The sequence below is a fragment of the Neolamprologus multifasciatus genome, chromosome 4 (genome assembly GCF_963576455.1).
Source record: "Neolamprologus multifasciatus chromosome 4, fNeoMul1.2, whole genome shotgun sequence".
Classification (NCBI taxonomy): Eukaryota; Metazoa; Chordata; class Actinopteri; order Cichliformes; family Cichlidae; genus Neolamprologus; species Neolamprologus multifasciatus.
Genome location: NC_140442.1, coordinates 22,577,050 through 22,592,351, shown reverse-complemented (window position 1 = coordinate 22,592,351; position 15,302 = coordinate 22,577,050). Strand labels below are relative to the sequence as shown.

General features: G+C 40.5%; 2 protein-coding genes across 3 annotated transcripts; one reads left to right on the top strand and one right to left on the bottom strand.

Annotated features, from left to right (window-relative positions):
• Nucleotides 1–62: 62 nt before the first annotated feature.
• On the bottom strand, nt 63–13,412 carry napsa (napsin A aspartic peptidase). Of its 2 annotated transcripts, none has more exons than XM_085156788.1 (9): nt 13,339–13,412; nt 3,700–3,853; nt 3,218–3,341; nt 2,737–2,855; nt 2,387–2,586; nt 2,108–2,230; nt 1,479–1,623; nt 1,288–1,386; nt 63–1,102 (listed from the first exon to the last, which is right to left on the bottom strand). In XM_085156788.1, the coding sequence occupies exons 1-9, from the start codon at nt 13,395–13,397 to the stop codon at nt 941–943; spliced, it is 1,185 nt and encodes a 394-aa protein (XP_085012914.1). In that variant the 5' UTR covers nt 13,398–13,412; the 3' UTR covers nt 63–940. The 2 variants fall into 2 exon arrangements, with proteins under 2 accessions (XP_085012914.1, XP_085012913.1); XM_085156787.1 differs by lacking the exon at nt 13,339–13,412 and adding an exon at nt 4,144–4,353.
• On the top strand, nt 5,356–15,195 carry LOC146520432 (uncharacterized). The gene is made up of 13 exons (XM_085156794.1): nt 5,356–5,741; nt 7,012–7,104; nt 8,011–8,151; nt 8,253–8,390; nt 9,326–9,436; nt 9,725–9,814; nt 10,566–10,616; nt 11,006–11,116; nt 11,328–11,444; nt 12,935–13,051; nt 13,336–13,375; nt 13,563–13,617; nt 13,736–15,195. Exons 2-13 carry the CDS (start codon nt 7,042–7,044, stop codon nt 14,472–14,474), a joined length of 1,773 nt encoding a protein of 590 aa, XP_085012920.1. The 5' UTR covers nt 5,356–5,741; nt 7,012–7,041; the 3' UTR covers nt 14,475–15,195.
• The last annotated feature ends 107 nt before the right edge of the window (nt 15,196–15,302 follow it).

The following is a 15,302-nucleotide window of genomic DNA, read 5'->3' as shown; positions in this document are numbered from 1 at the left end:
ACTTAAAGCATATTGTGGTTCCACACTGATGGGTTACAAACTAATAAACACGTCTCCCAAAAAAGTGACAAAATATTTATTTATTTATTTTAAAGTTTTGTTTTGTCAAAAGTCAGTAATCAAATTCAAAAATGCATGTTACACAAATCCTCATATACACTGTATGGACAACAGTAGTGGGCCCCACCTTAAAGCATGGTGCTGTAATAGGATGGCTACCATTGCAACAAGGCAGCCTGGGGAATTCTTTCCTCCTAAATATTCTACAATCAGTTATAAGCGGTATTGCAAAGTGGAAGTGTTTAGATACCACAGAAAACAAGCCACAAAGAGTCAAACCATATAAAATTATAGGATGGGGTCACTGACAGCATTAAAGTTGCAATTGCTCTCCTGGCTCCGTAACTGTAGAGGTCCAAACCTCTGCTGGCGTTAACATGGGCACCAAAATTGTATGTTGGGAACTTCATGGCATGGATTTCCAGCTGCTCCTGCAGGAGTAATGTGTAGGTAGCCCAGTACTTTTGTTCATATTGTTGTGCTTTTTGTGTACAAAAGGTGTCGCACACTTAAAATCACACAAATTTAAACCATCCAAAGACATTGAAATGCACAGGTTTGCATAGTATTCTATAAAATATGATCTGTTAAAGCTAAAAAAATCAAAAGTATTTAAACAGACAAGTGTAAGAAATGGGTTGTAGTAGTCCCTTTGTTCACATCACTCCTTTGATTTGTGGTCATTAATGTAGCGTCCCTATCAGCTCACTGCAAATCATTTGGTGATTCATGAAAACCTCATTTCTGCATGCAAATGTCAAATATCTCTGCAAATCAAATAAAGCAAGACTGTCGATGAAATGTTGCATTGCGGGACTTTTAAAGTGAAATTACTGCTAAAAAGGAGAAGTGCAGTATATCTTACACAATGTTTAATTGTCTACTTGGTAGGGGCGAACCCCACGCGATCAGCATTCCTGTCGAACACTGTGTAGTACTTCCCAATGAATACATCTCCCAGGATCCAGAGGGGTCCTGCAGGAGGTGGGATATCCATGGCCATAAAGCCTGACAGACAGATAGTCACACCCAGCTGAGACTCCTGCAAACAAGGGGAAAGATTTTACTCCTTACCCTCAGCAATCATCATCTTTGACCTCACTACCACTAAAGGACATGTGACAACTGATGATTGTTTCTTACAGTTTTTGGGCAATAATTACAAAAACTGTCATTAGATTTTATTATGACTTAAAAACACCACTTCTTATTGGTTTAAGTCAATACCTTCACGACATAATCCTCTCCGGTCAAGTTGAACGTCTTTCCTCCAATGTCGAAAGAGATAACGGGGAGAGTTGGAATCTTATTACACTCGATCATGGCCTGAAGGGGACAGAAAATGTATGTCAAAATTAAGTTAAAAATCAAGGTGGAAAGATGCAGTGGGTGGCTTGTAATTACACACTCATCTTTACCTCTCCCATGAGCAGGGGGATCGCTCCAATGGCTTTCTGCAGTGCCTTGACTTCCTCCTTAGGACCCACAATTAGGGACGTCCCTGTGTCAACGATAGCCTGGCAACCGGCTTTGCAAAGAGTCAGCTGGTTGCCAACATCAACTCTGTGGGGACGGTAAGAGGGAACCAGCATGGTGGGACCAAGAAAGAAGGGGCATGAGCTTATGTTCGCTATCTGCTGTTCACCACACATTTAAACCCAACTTTCATCCGCCTACACATCCAACTGACAAATCTCACATATGTCACACTGCTTATACTGCTTTAACTTACGCACAGCTGCTGCCTCTCTGCAAGCTGTGTTGCTACCCACCTGCACCCTTCTTCTCCCTTTTATGCTGCTTTTGACTTAATGAATACCATACCACTTTTCGTTGATGCATTTAATGTGCTCAGATCCACACTATGGAAACATATATTTCTGTAGGCAGGAATAATAACAATCTAACCTAATCTAATCTGAAATGGCTTTTTCCTGCATGCACGCTCACTTTGACGTCACGGATAGTATCCATGACAAACAGGGAACAGAAAGTCTGTCATGTGTCATGTGGACTATTCAACAAAGCCACTCAGGTTCCTTTTCACCTGTTCATCCCGATCTGCCAGTAGGCCTTTCGTGTCACATTAACATAGTGCAGGTCTCCAGTGTAGTACTGCGGGTCTGTCCCTCCCAGCATCAGCTCCCCTCCTACTTCTGCGGTCGGGTCTCTGGTGGAAGGTAAAAGTAAAAAGCACCCATCGTGTTAGCAAAAAACACCAAACACATTTTCACAGCTGACTTCTCTACACAGTTTAAATAATACAGCAGTGTAAGGCTAAACTGTCAATTCAAGGGCCTGTGTGTCTATCTTATCGCAAACCAACCTGCTAATGTAGAAAGAGAAAATGTTCTGGGGGAGTAACTTGGCAGCCATGGCCGTGTCAAACACCGGCACGACATTAGCTACAGATATTGAGGGGTAGCCCATGCCCAGCACCCCATCGAATCGCGCAACTGCAAACGTGATCCCGGGCTGCTTCACCGCTTCTCCAAACTGCTGCCCAGGCACAGACAGACCTGCAACCTGCAATCCATGCCAAAGGAATAAGAGGGAATGGTCAATACACAATAAATGCTTCGAAGGAATGCCAGGAATGGTGTGATCACCAAAACTGAGAAATGCAGTCAAACAAAGAGCTTAGTGATAGAGTGACTGAGTGTTTCTCAAACTCACAGTGACAGTGTCCCCGCTGATGAAGCCAGACAAGCTGCCCCTTCCATACTGGATGGAGAACTCTGTGCCATTCTTGACGTATGTGCTCGACTTCTTTGAGTTGTAGCGGTGATGAAACCCTGATAAGAGAAAACCATCAATCATACTTAAAATTCATGGATTTGTTGGACTTCATACTCCTGCATACATGGGGAGCTGCCCAGTGAGCTGCTCCCAGGCCCCTGAGAGGCCCCTGCCATTATCCACCACATATGCTGTCAAATCTAAATGAGGATGTGGTTCCAGTAAGTCAATAGCACTCTGTCTCTGACTGTTGAGTGCTATGTAAAAACCACACAGTGTATTTTCATAAAATCTTGTGGAAAGGTGGTGCACAGGGCAGAGAAAGAACCCGTCAAACTTTGGCATTAAAGTTACTAAAAGCTTTTGAATCTGAAGTCCTTTTTTCAAAAATAACAAATAAATAAATATTCAAACTCACAGCAGGCAATATCCAACAAGGAGCAGTGAATGGAGGGGACCCACAGGTTGGAGGAGCCAGTGTCAAACAGCACAGTGAAGTTCTGTGGTGGGGTGCCAATACTTATAATCCCATAGTACTGAGACTGAGGAGACAAAACCGGGAAACAATGCAGTACCGACAAAGTTAAGCAGGATCGTGCAGGAGTTACTGCCAATATAACAGTAACAGCACAAAATTAATCTTAGCATTAATCTCAGACTTTTTTTTCCCATCCCCCAAGTTATTTCAAATACAGGGCAAAGAAGAAAAGGGGGAAAAACATGTGTTATCACAGGTGCTTAAGTCTAATATTTACTTAATTTAAAATCTCTCTCTCACAGGTTAAAATATGCGATTGACCCCTGAATAAGACCTGCACACTAACATTAGGTGTATTTACGCTCATGCATGAACTGTTAATTTGTAACTTTTAACTGAAGTGTCCTGCAGGTGACACATACATCCAAGAAGTTGGTCAGCCTTTCCACGGGCAGCTGTGGGGATGGAGCGCTGTCCGGTGATCCGGTGCTCTTCGCCAAAGCCCGCAGCTCATCCACGGACAACCCATTATCGCTCATCAGGCGGCGCAGGCTCCTTGTTTTATAAAGAGGAACTCTGCCATAACAAAACAAGATTTAATTAAAGGATGCGCGCCTTAGTCACGCGCGCAAAGATGCAGTTTCCTGGTGCCGTCCACACGGAAACCCTTCTCACACTGAAGCCTCTCAAGTGGACAAAACTGGCAGTAAATAATATTTTTAAGTACACCTGCGACAGGTGCTGCCTCAGACCGGAAAGGACAACAGCACGCGAGCATTCATGAATCCTTATTTAAAGTCAGAGGGACGGACGGCAATAGTAGCACGCGCAAGTGACATCACTACTGGCAGATAAATGTTATTTACCTCAGGATGGCGGTGCATTGTGCTAGCAGCAGCACCCCGGCCACACAAAGTATCTGCAGTCGACTCATTTCTGACCTCCAGAGTAAAAGTCCACTTAATTTCCGAGGCTAACGGACGCAGAAACGCGGAACCGTCTACTTCAACTGACCCACTAAAGCTGAGTGAAAGTACTTCGATAACATCCGCTCTCACTCGGCTTTGTCCGCTCTGCGGCTCCGCGGTTGGAGGGCAATAATGAAAAGGAAGCTGCCATTGGTTGAAGAGTGTAGCCGTCACTCAGAGCTACAAACAGGCGCACTAGGTGTGTGACGGGTCACGAGTTCTACTGTGGTCACTGCGCATTGCACAGATGTGTTAAAATAATGGAAAACGTCCCGCAAAGAGCTCGGTGAATACTCTGTAAACATGCAGTTTGTTGCTGGCTGTTGGTGAAAGGCTGCTTTTGATGAGGCTCCTCAAACACAGACCTGACTAAATAGAGTTAGAGAGATGTGTGTGTCAATTGAGTTTCAAAAACATGGGCTCTTGCTGCAGTTGCATCTTTGGTAAAGGCACTGGTGTTTATAAGATAGTTGGTTTTTACAAATGCTTGACATGGCGAGTAGTATTGAGCCTGTGGTTTTTGATAAAAAACGGAAGTAGGCCTACCCAAGCCACAAGGACTCGATTTTTTTTCTTCTGCTGCTTTTAGAAAGTAATTCCACAGTGTCCAAGTGACTGACCGCTGCTTTTAGAAGCTCACCATATAAAGCCCTACTCAAATATGAATATGCACATTTGCACTTTTGCACTTTTGGCTTGTTTTCACTTAAGACTGTTACCTCACAGTTGAAATTGTTGGTTGGATACACTGTTTTAGGTATGTTCAAATATATTAAACATCCATGTAATTATTGGAGTAAAAGGGTAGCATTAGACACTTATCCCTACTGTTTATATAGGCAGGGATGTGATGATGTGTGGTGTAGAGTGCCCAACAGCACGGCATATGACAGATAATTATATAACAAAATGGAAGTAGCTGTAATCTGTGATCTAAACACGAATCCTAAGGTGAACAGTCCAAAAAACAGGGGAGGCAGGGAAATGTGCAGGAGACAAAGAGACCTCATCCAGAGACAACTCAATAGAGAAAGTGAAACACAGAACACCAACCACTTTATTAGGTACACCTCACTAGTATCAGTTTGGACCCAAACAGTTTGGAAAGCAGGTGCACACCTGGCCTGTCAAACAAGTTTTAGATTAAATCCCCTACACGGACAAGTGTCTTATCGACTGACAGGTATACAGACATGGAAAAAAAAAAAAAACTAAAATGGCCCACACACACACACACACACACACACACACACACACACACACACACACATGAAAGTTGTCTTTAGGTTACTATCCAATTTTTCATCTGTCTAGAAACTGGATCCACCCACATATTTGTGCCTCCATCATGATGCTGGTGGGAGGAGCAGGCACTGTGGCGCGACAGGTGCTACCAGTACAGCATCCAGTGTGTTAAAATCCTTTAACACGCTGGAGTCATGAAGGAAAATACAAGGACTAGCAGATAAAGTTACCTTCTAAACGGGAGCACGGTGGTAAGAATGGCCTTTTCTTGTGTTTATTTATTTTATTTTTATAGAATTAAAAGAATATTCTATAGAAAATATTAATATTATAGAATATTAAAAGGCCTAAAAGCTACATAATATTGCAAAGAAAATGTCACCATCACCAAGCGTTTGAGCATGAGTTGAAGAGCTATCACCTATATGCTGTAGCTTATACAATTAAATACTCAGTTTAGTGTAAGATATAATAGATATAGTAAAACATAACTGGATCCCATGTTCCAATTATGTTTTGGAACATAATTGTTCATTCAAAGAAGATTTCACACATCTTTTTAACCAGACTGCAGATGTGTTTACAGGTGTCGCACGCTTCCTGTAAAGGCTTCTGTTAGGAAAGACACATTCGTTTTTATCAGCGATGCAAGCCACAGCCTCGCCTCGCCTCTGTCAGTCTGCCCCAGGGCAGCTGTGGCTACAACTGTAGCTTGCCTTCACCAGTGTGTGAATGTGAGAGTGAATGAATAGTGGTATTGTAAAGCGCTTTGAGAGGTCCCGAAAAGCGCTATATAAATGCAATCCATTATTAATCGATTATTATAAAATAATTACAGGAAAGCCGCTGTTTGCTGCAATTTGTCTGTAAAGATGGCCAGTTGCAAGTAGACTGGACTTGAAAATAGCTTTGCCTGAAACAGAGCTAATAAAGTCAGAGAAAATCATCTAAAATAATGTCTAATGCCATTATTAACGGCAGTGTCAGGTGTGGCTGAACATCAGGTCCTTAAAAATATGACATAACAAACTCTTTCATCTCTAATCTTGACACGTGTCTTTAAGATTCTCGCTAAATCTAGAATGAAGGCCTTTAGTGGTTCACTGCTGTTCTTATAAGTGTGTTTTCCTGAGATATCAACTAACCAATAATCCAGGAGAGGGCCTTAAGTGCATAACTGGCCCATGATGGCTGCTAAAATCCATAGACAGACACATACTATCATATGCACATGTGTAGTCTTATATGTTATAGAGGTGGCACTGGGGAAAGGAAGGTATTAAGTTAGGGTTTTGAAAGATTGTCAGGAAATAAAATGTATAGAAACTGAACTTTAAAAAAAAAAAGGTTTAAAAAATCCCTTCCTAGCAGTTCCTGGTTAACAGAAGAATTTCTTGTAACATCTAATTATGAGTTGTGTTTTCCTGACACATCAACTAAACAAATAGGCATTATTTTTCCCTTATCAAAAAGAATGAGTTTTTGTTTTTTTTCATTTCTGTCACCTTTTAAACCCCAAAGTCATCCAGTCCCTGAAAGACAAATGACACAATGGAGTCAGCCAGCTCAGATGAAATCCAACAGCCTATCTACGAAGACCCGGACACTTTACTGGTAAAAACTGATTCACATTAACCTCCTGAGTCTTTATTTTTTGGGTGTTCACACCTCTAATTTAAACATTGTATCTATTCTCTAGAAGAATTCTGAACATTTATAGCGGTATAAAAAATGGAATTTTAGGCCTTGTATGTGAATAAACAAATCTTTCAGCTTTCCTTTAATTAAACTCAATATTTTTGTAATTAAACTGTTGCTTGTACAGAATGCAATGATTCGCAAATCTTGTGAACCCATATTTTATTCACAAGAGGGCAAACGATCATGCTGCTGTCTTCTCTGAGGCAAAGTGGAAAACCTTTTTGTGGTCAGACGAATAGAAATTTGGAATTCTTTATGGATAACGTGGATGCTGTGTTCCCCAGACTAAAGAGGAACAGAACCATCCGCCTTGTTATCAGCACTCAGTTCAACAGTCTGCATTTCTAATGGGTTGCATTTGTGCCTATGGCATTGGCAGTCTGCACGTTTAGAAGGACAGCGTCGATGCTGAACGGGATGCACAGGTTTTAGAGCAACATATGCTCCCATCCAGAGTTTCCATGACATTTCAGCAGATAATGCTGAGCCACACACTGCATCTAATAGTGCACCATGACTTAGTAGTAGAAGAGTCCTGGTTGTGAACTTGCCTGCCTACAGTCAGACAACGTTTCATTCCCAAAAGTCTAGCAGATGTTTATGAAGAAGAGGAGCTGGTAAAAAACATGGCGCAATTTTTTTCTTAAAAATGGTATATTTCTCTGTTTAAACAGTTTTAAACAGTTTGAAAACAATTTGACTTTATGAGATTTCTCAATCATTGCATTCTGCTTTTATTTGCATTTTACACAGCGTCCCTGCATGTTTGGCACTGGGGTAGCAGATAACAAAATGCTAATTGCCTGCTATTTTTGACAGCCTGATTACACACATGAAGCTCAACCAGAAATTAAAGTCAAGCCTGTACCAGCGCCCAGGTTGAAATTATATCAACAAACCAATAGCACCAGTAACAAAGCTGAGTTCTCCAATAAGGCTGGAAGCATAGCACCTACTGAGGTAAGTTGAGCTCTTTTTTTTCACTTAATCACACATTGGCTCATAAAGATAGCAGATACTAATAAGTATGTATTGATTCATTGCCTCTTTTTTGTGACCAGACTTCCAGTGGATCCCCTGCAGGCTATAAGAGGCCTCAGCCTGCTCGTCCTGCTCCCAAACCACCAACCGATACTAAGAAAAATGCTGAAAAACCAGCAATCGCAGAAAGCGCTTCAAATGCTCATTCACCCGTGATGGTAGAAAAGTACTTTTATCTTTAGAAAGAATACTTGGGGAACAATGCGTCCTTGAGGGTTTTGTGACAAGGAAGCTAATGCCTTTTCATGGTTGTTAGACAAGCTCTGTGAACATAAGACAAAAACACAAACTAAATGTGAACTTCTCAGAGTTGTGCTGACGTGTTATATATAACAGGTCAGTGTTAAAACCACAGACCATATAGAAAAAAAGGTGTAGCCATTGTGACATTAATCACTAGTTTTATTTTACTCCAGCTGGGGCCAGAATTGATCAAGATAGATATCATGCAGTGCTGGTAAAGACCAAAAACTCAGCTGGGAGGTGTTTAATGAGGTCACTGAACAAGCAAGCATCTATTTCTGTACATTTTCATGCCTTTTTGGAACCACATTAGTCACCACATGCAGACCATATGTTGTATTCACTTTTTAAACTCACGGCCAAGCCTAACTTTTACATTCATTCTGTACTAGTGACAAGAATCCAGAAAGTCACAGGAATAACTAATGGAGAACACAATCTGCATTTGATCAGGCCAAACCTTTGTTCCATTTAGTCCTTTTCTCGCTATTCCTTTGTGAATTTGGTAATTTCTTTGAATGTTTATCCTGTTCAAAGGTCCTCTTCTTCAATACGTCTCTGATATGATCCATAGCTGACTCAATGACTGGAAGCTTAATTTTTTAACCTGAACCTTTTTCCTAATGCTCTTCCCACTAGCGATGGCTTTTCCACAGCATTCCCACATAATCACTTTCTATTTGTAGATGTATCCTGTGATGAAATTTGGAGTTTGTGGAGAGTGTATCTTTTTAATTTAAATGATCTGACTGACTTTGATATTCCTGCCAGTCCAGAAAATTGTTTGAATTTTATTGCTAAATGCTACATGTATAATTTGCATAATGTATAATTTATTTTTCTGCCACAGAATCCAGATCTGCATATTAAACAGCCTCCTCCTCCCCCTCCTCGGCCTCATCGTTTTCAAAGTCCCCCCCAATATTATGAAACACAGTCTTCAGCGAGTCAAGGATACGAGGTAAGTGCTCCATGCTCAACAAGATATTTCCCTCAGGTCATAAACGTAGAGTCAGACTTCTCTTCAACATCTGAATGTGCAATATATTATTTTCTAAGCTGGAGTTAAGTTGTTATTGGAACAAAAATACATACACGGAACCTGAATCTTTGTTGAATCAAATAGTATTATGCATTTTCATTTTCTTTCTTTCTTTCTTTCTTTCTTTCTTTCTTTCTTTCTTTCTTTCTTTCTTTCTTTCTTTCTTTCTTTCTTTCTTTCTTTCTTTCTTTCTTTCTTTTTTTTAAGAACACATCAGATCATCAATCCAGGCCTTCCTCTGCAGGCTCCACACATCTAACTCCTGTTTTGCCAGCTCTTTCTCAGGAATCGCCAAACGTAAGTAAGCAAACTAAACCGCAAACTTAAAGTGATGCACTACAGACAAAGCTTCTTCTCTGAGCTTCTCTGAACCTATACAAGCAAACAGCGTTTTCACCGGTTTATAGATCTGTTCTTCATCTCCCTCCTGCTCCCCCATGCAACTCTACGGCAGCCCATTAAATGTATGGGAACATTTTTGGCACAACAGCTGGCGACCGTCCCCTGAATAATTTCTTCAAATTTGGCACAACAGCTGGCGACCGTCCCCTGAATAATTTCTCCAAGTTTCGTGTCAGTATCTTGAGCTACCAGCCAAAGCTAGTCAAAGCCGGACCTGTATTTATGCACATCCCTTTTGAAGCAAACGAGTTTCAGTTTGACTAAATTCGAATGAATAAGGTGGAGACACCCTCACACAGGAAATGAGATTATATTTCAGCAACTGTTTACATCTCTTGCCACAAAACTTTGTTTCTTGATCACTGGCTACAGTTGCCACGTCAACTTTGACCGGCTAAACTGCCTGGCTATTCACTGTTGCTTGCAACTATAATCGAGATAATATGAGTTTTAGTAATATTGTGGTAATGTTGGTCCAACCCAGCAGTAAACAGCAGGAATACTCAGCTCTATAAAATGTTGGACTACACTCAGATTTTTGTTCATACTCAAGCACATCATGCAACTACAACTTGAGAGGAAGTAGGTCGTTGATTCTCAGACCACAAACCGGACTAATAAACTTTTCTTTTCATCTCATCTCCAGGAATCCCCCAGCAGCAGCACTATCTCAGGGAGAAACTCTTCGCCTTCACGGGTATGAGAGTTGGTACTTGGATGCACGCCATCACAGCAATTAACAGTGCAGAAAAGCATGCGCTCATCATTAAGAGATGGAATGACAGATAATAAAGACAAGGTCAACCCTCAAAGGGAATTTTTGGGATTATTTTTAAGCATTAAGATTAGTAATAAAATATTTCTTGTCTGTAAAAAACCTAACATGCCACTGATTTCAGAAATGACTTCCTGATCCAACCTGTTCCATTTATTCCTTTGGAAAAATGCTTTTTTATTTCCATTAGTTCTGTTTTTATTCCCTTTTCTGGATTTGGTTTTGTCTTTGGAGGATTAATCTGTTGAAAGATCTGCTTCTGGCTAAATGCTAAATAAATGTGTAATTTGCACTTTATTTTTTTGCCACAGAATCCAGATCTGCATATTAAACAGCCTCCTCCTCCCCCTCCTCGGCCTCATCTTTTTCAAAGTCCCCCCCAATATTATGAAACACAGTTTTCAGCAAGTCAGAGATACGAGGTAAGTGCTCCATGCTCAACAAAATATTTCCCTCAGGTCATAAATGTAAAGACAGACGTCTCTGAGACATCTGAATGTGAATTGTAATATTTTCTAAGCTGGAGCTAAATAAGTATTACAATAAGAGGACATAAATAGGACCTGACTCTCTCTAGTTAAAATAGTATTATATTAAATATTTGTCTAATGTTAACTTTTTGTGTGTGACTAGAACAAGCCAGAATGTCAGTCCCCACCTTCCCCTGCAGGCTCCACGCATCTAACTCCTGTCTCACAGGCTCGTTCTCAAGAATCACTGAACGTCACTGGAAACAACTACAGTACACGGGTAAACTGCACATTAAAAGTCATGCAATATGGATACAGACTTCTGTCTGGTTTCACAAACTAATGCTACACAGTGTTTATATGTTTTTACATTATCTCCCTCCTGCTCTATCATGCAGGTCCATAGCAGCTCACATATTTTTTTGTGAATGAAAATTTCTGAAATTTGTCACAACAGCTGGTGACGGTCCACTGATTAACTTGTGTCACAGTCTGGCGAGGGCAGACTGTAGGGATTGACAAAAGGACCCAAAACGCAGACTCCAAGGAACAGGGAACAGAACTCGAAATGTTAACAAAAAGCGAGCCGTTTAATATGGCTGGTAAAAAAAAAGGTACAAACAAAGGGCAAGGCAAACTGAAGCAAAATTAACACAAACCTAAACTGGGAAATCTAATCAAACAACAAGAAAAACCTAGACAAGAAATTTAGAAACATGGCGTGGACAACAGACGACCTGACAATAACACACTGAAAACAGAGGACTTAAATACACAGGAGGTGATTAGGGGAAGTGGGAACACATGGAGGAACAGCTGACTGACATGAGCCTAATGACAGGACAAGGGAAGTGAAACTAAATACAATGAACAAAGAACACACGACTCCTTCAAAATAAAACAGGAAACATGAGACAGACATGATAATACAAACTTGTTAACATAAGACACGCAGCATGAAACACAAAGGGTGAGGGAAACTTAAATACAGGGGAAGAAAACACAAGGAGTCTAATAACCAAATGAACTTCGCTAATCTAATGAACTTAAACATAAACAACATCCAAATAAACTAAAACTTAAAACGCTGGGTCAACAGACCCAGGAACATGACAACTTGTCCAAGTTTCAAGTCTGTACGTTGAGCTACCAGCTGATCACTTTTAAAAAATATCTCTGTGTTTCATCATGCTATGAAGTCACAGTGTTTTATTGAATTTCATAAGCCACAAATTCTTTTTCAAGCAACTGGCCTCTTTGAAGAAGTGGGTTTTCTTTCATGATCTGTACTGTTGAAAGGCCTGCCAGTCCTGAACACCAAGTCATTTTAAGACGAAGGCACTTGGATTTTATATCTAGTAGTATATATAAAATCTTCTTAAAAACAAAAGGTTTCTCCCACGCTAAGTCCAGATGAACAGAATCAACCTTTTTGGGACTACACCTACTTATCTCCCTAATTTGGACCCATTGTATAACATCAGTGACATAAATGTATAAACCCCGACATAAGAGGAAAAATCAGTTGGATTGGATTTCTCCTCTGTGTACCATGTCTGTGACTAGCAATAACACAACTGCGAGAGCCAAGCGGCTTTCACAGCTGGAAAATTTCCGCAGCAGAGTCCCCTGTGAAACTCATGGGAATAATAATGATCTTGAAGTTGATTATAACAATTTCCACCTATGGAAATGGCTTATTTTATTTACCTGAACTGGAGTATTCCTGTTATAGGAAAGCTGACAACCAAAATATTATGTCCATTACAGAACAGACCACCACAGCTTCCACTGAACCCACCATCATCACATTCAGTGTCTGGAGGATCAGTGCACTCTGAGACACCTCAGTACCTCGAGATCCTTCAGGATGATTCAGATGAGTTGGTGAGAGAGACAGCGCACTCTGCAGTTATACGACACACACACTTTATAATATACACATGTATTAAAGTTGTCTTTTGGTTACTGTTATGGTAAAAAGGACATGGATGTAAGTCAGTTCATTGTTTTTACAAATGACAAGTTGGTGTTTGCAGACAAATGCATGACAAATATCAGGGTTTTCTTGTAAAGTCTACTTGATCTTTTATCTAACTGTGATTTAGTACAATGTGATCTTTCCCTCGTCAGCGAGTGATTTTCATATAAAAATGATCTGTTTTCCTCAGGACCTCAACGGGCTATTGACCTGGTTCAACAGAATGATAAGTAAGGGAAAAATTAGTTTCATAATTTCCTTGAAAAAGGGCATTTTTATTCTTTCTTTTATTCCAAAAAGTAGTAATTAATGTAAAAAACATGAAAAAGATTTGTGAAAAATGAGCCCGGGTAACACAGAGCATTATTACATTGTTAGGTCAAGTTTATCGTTTTCATTTCTGTGCAATCATTTCAGCGTCCTCTGATTCATCTTTGTCACTCTACGGTGTCAGCAAAGAGGATGAAAAGAGGTAACCAAAAACATGAAAATCTGCATAAGCGTGATGATGGAAGTCAGCGAGATAAGCTGTTGTGTACCTAATTACATGAGCTACAACTTTATGTCTCTTCTGTCACTGCTCTTTGCAGCTCAATCAGTCAGAGATCCATGAATGTTGCAAAGGCTTGGCGTCTCTACAATCTTCTAATGAGTAAACGAAAAGAAGACCTGCAGAAGATCATCAGAGATTTCAAATCCATCAGTGAGAAGCTAAACAAGATCAAGAAGAACAACAAAAACATGGGTATTGCCGGAGGGACCACGGCTTCTGTGGGAGGGGTAGCTGCAGTGGTGGGGATCGTCCTAGCTCCGGTGACCATGGGTGCCTCGCTGATTGCGACAGCCGTCGGCGCTGGCATGATTGCATCCGCTGGAGGTATGGGCGCTCACGCCGCTATAGTCAGCAAGAAGACGGTGACGAGGACGGCAGTTGAGAAACTGGTAAATGACTACATGGAAGGCGTCGCTGATCTGGAACGCTGTCTAGATTACATTATCTTCACAGTGATGGAGCTGCGAAGGCACGGCATTGCTAGGTTAGAGAATGCAGGCGCTCATCTGGATGCGGTGAGGATGTTATACATATTGTGTGATGGAAAAAGCAACACAGACATTCATGGGGGGAGAGCTGCACAACCAGGTGGGACGTCATCTGAGAAATTACTTCAAGCTTTTACTAAGGAAATGGATCTTTATTTTACAGAAAAGAATGGTCAGAAGCTGAAGAAGTCAAATAAGAGCATTTTTTCGGGTAAAGTTTGCCTGCTGGTTGATGGTCTACAGGAAGGACTGGATTATCTGATTGACATGTGGAAAAAGTTATCTTGAATCAAAGAACACTGTGTTTGTCCTTTGTGTGTGTGTGTGTGTGTGTGTGTGTGTGTGTGTGTGTGTGTGTGTGTGTGTGTGTGTGTGTGCGTTAGTGTGACAGAGATGTGAAGTGTGTTTGACTTGACTCCTTTTTGATTGATTTGAAAGTTCCTGTACATTTATGTCACTGTAAAAATGGAAATGCTTATGTTGGAGTCACTACTGAATTTCCTGATAACAATTATGATTAAATTATATAAATTAACAAAAGTTACTCTTGTATGCATTTAATCGTGTGGTATCAATAAACAGTACTGCATCACCGGCAAAGTTGAGTATCAGTAATTACTTTGTATTTTTTTAGGACACTAGTCAGTGACAGTGGCTGCAATGCAGAATACAAACAATGGCAGAAATCATAAGGATATGCTGCAGAAGGATATCACACTCCTTGCTTTAGCTTTAGCTTCACAACATACACCTTGTTTTCTTCTCCTCACTACACCTGTGTTATGGTATAACTGGAAAAAAGATGAATGTTTGACTCATTAAGCGCAGCACTCCCTCAGAATTCGGATAATCTCAAGGAATTTGGGGTTATTCAAAGAACCTTGTTCACCTTGTAGTTTTCTTACGGAACCTTTAATAGCTCAATTTAGGAAAAGTAAAAAGGTTACTGGAGGAACCTCTATTAATGCTTGAGGGGCTCCTGCAGGAACCTTATTAAAATGCTTCCATCAAGATCATTTTATAAAGTTCAGTGCAGCGCTAACTGATGCTGAAGAGGCTGATAGTTGTATAGTTGTAATCATTCAAAATATAACAATTTCAAATCTCAATATTTTC

Coding starts and splice junctions, on each gene's coding strand:
- napsa (XM_085156787.1), bottom strand. CDS start 4,211: ATGAGTCGACTGCAGATACTTTGTGTGGCCGGGGTGCTGCTGCTAGCA. Junction 3,854..4,143: donor CAATGCACCGCCATCCTGAG/GTAAATAACATT, acceptor TTGTTATGGCAG/AGTTCCTCTTTATAAAACAA. Junction 1,387..1,478: donor TCCCCCTGCTCATGGGAGAG/GTAAAGATGAGT, acceptor TGTCCCCTTCAG/GCCATGATCGAGTGTAATAA.
- LOC146520432 (XM_085156794.1), top strand. CDS start 7,042: ATGGAGTCAGCCAGCTCAGATGAAATCCAACAGCCTATCTACGAAGAC. Junction 11,117..11,327: donor CAGCAAGTCAGAGATACGAG/GTAAGTGCTCCA, acceptor GTGTGTGACTAG/AACAAGCCAGAATGTCAGTC. Junction 13,618..13,735: donor AGCAAAGAGGATGAAAAGAG/GTAACCAAAAAC, acceptor TGCTCTTTGCAG/CTCAATCAGTCAGAGATCCA.